Source organism: Acanthisitta chloris, unplaced genomic scaffold (assembly GCF_000695815.1).
Source record: "Acanthisitta chloris isolate BGI_N310 unplaced genomic scaffold, ASM69581v1 scaffold24634, whole genome shotgun sequence".
Classification (NCBI taxonomy): Eukaryota; Metazoa; Chordata; class Aves; order Passeriformes; family Acanthisittidae; genus Acanthisitta; species Acanthisitta chloris.
In genome coordinates this window covers 12,012-13,868 of record NW_008667974.1, presented here as the reverse complement: position 1 = coordinate 13,868, position 1,857 = coordinate 12,012, and the positions used below count along the sequence as shown (strand labels likewise).

The 1,857-nt window shown below is 39.1% G+C and overlaps 1 protein-coding gene across 1 annotated transcript in view; it reads left to right on the top strand.

Moving 5' to 3' along the window:
- Positions 1-1,112: 1,112 nt before the first annotated feature.
- Positions 1,113-1,857, top strand: part of LOC103800363 (angiopoietin-1 receptor-like) — a gene marked incomplete at both ends in the record, with an annotated part of 12,746 nt that continues 12,001 nt past the window's right edge. Inside the window, 1 exon segment of the mRNA XM_009072738.1 lies at positions 1,113-1,424. Coding sequence (XP_009070986.1) covers positions 1,113-1,424 — 312 coding nt within the window.

The following is a 1,857-nucleotide window of genomic DNA, read 5'->3' as shown; positions in this document are numbered from 1 at the left end:
ACGCAAAGACTGCAGTCAGCCCTCAGACCTTTTGACCTCCCTTATCTGGAACTATACCCCTTCCTTCCCATCAGAGAAACATGTGGAAGCTGAGTGGCACTAAATACTAGGTCTCTCTGTGTAAATATAAAATATACTTGTATCCAAAGCAGAAAAATAATGTGATGTATAAAAGAAATCATTTATTCTTCCTGTTTCAGCTGGAAAAAATGTTACTGTTTCGCTTCTCCTTAGCCTGAATTTCAAAAATAGATGGAAACGCCTGCTAATTGCTGATTGTTCATAGCAGGAGAGTTTTATTTCCCTCCAGCTGTGCTCATCTGAACAACTAAAACTGCGACGCTCTGCTAGAGGCTGTTTTCATTAGGCATGTATCATTTTCAAAGAACTTCCATCTCCGCGTGTTTCTGGTAGTTCTTTGATCAAAGGCAGAAAATTTGAGTGATTTAAACCTAACTTCACTTTACTAGTATTACCTACTTGCTCTTTGTTTTTGAGGAAGTTTCTTTGTGTCATGGCTCTTACCACTGTCTGTTAGGGCTTCAAATGCTTAACATGATTAACTATGAAATCATTGTTCCAAATTTATAGAACAGCTGAAAAAAAATACTCCAAGTGTCCAAATTACTACCAGCTCCTATAACTGAAAGACATAACTGCTTTACATCAATACATACATATTAATTCCATGTAAAGGAGAAAAAAGAAACACAATTAAACAGTCAACCTACCATCTACTGACCCTGCTACCAGCAAAGCACCATACTTGAGTCGTTTATGTGCACATCAAGCTATACACAGATCTATCTGCTTCTGCAATCCATGGTTTTCCTTGGACTTCTGCAACCACTCTTAAAAGAAATCCTACATGTTTTGACTTACAGCCATTTCTGAGAAGAACAAACTCTATTTATCTGTGATATAAAAAATAAATCCTAAAATCATTGTATCACAATAGTTAATCTACATTCTTCTTATTTTGCACAAATGCTGTGCAAGATATCAGCCAGAGAAATCTTGAGTACTGGGTGAAACAGCTTACCTGGTGATTTGATTAGCCACATACCTGAACTCTGCAGTAAAATTTTGATATTTGATGCTTTTCTCTTTAGGTAAAGTGGAAGCAGCACTGGACCTCATACTGATCAATTCATTCCCTCTGGTGGGGAATTCCGAGACGTCACTTACATGTATCACCTCCAAATGGCGTTCCCGTGAGTCTATCACAATAGAGAGAGACCAGGAGGATGTGGCAAACCAGCACCGGGAACCACTGGAAGTTAATGAAGATTCGAAGAGAGCAGCAGCCAAAACAGTGGTGTGGAAGAGGGAACAGGCCAGTGAAACTATTGGAGCATATTACTGTGAAGGGAAACTCAAGGATGAGGTGACAAGGATACATACTATGAAGATGCCACTGGGAGGTACTGTATGGTGATCAGATCTGAATTTACCATGGTACTGCTTGCACACTGTCAGTTATTCCTGGTTGACACAGTGGGCACAAACATGGCTCCAGAGCAGGCAAGGCAGTCCTGTGATGGGTAATTCACATCCTAGGCCCTTGATTTCTAAGCATCCTTCCATTTTAAAATCTTGACATATCTGAGATGTGGCTGTCTAAACATTGCTATTCTATTGGTTTAAACAAGCTGGCAACCTGAGCCTATAAAATAATTGCCTTGCCTAAGGTTCAGTAAAACTGCAGATCAAGAACACTGTCTGTGTCAGTATAAGAAAAAAATTAAGCAATCTCTAGAGAAGTTTTCCAAAAGTCTAAGAAGTTTATTCAGAAAAATCCACTACAGATTTCACTAGTTGATTGACTGTGGTTTTAAGGCTATGTGCAGTAGGGAA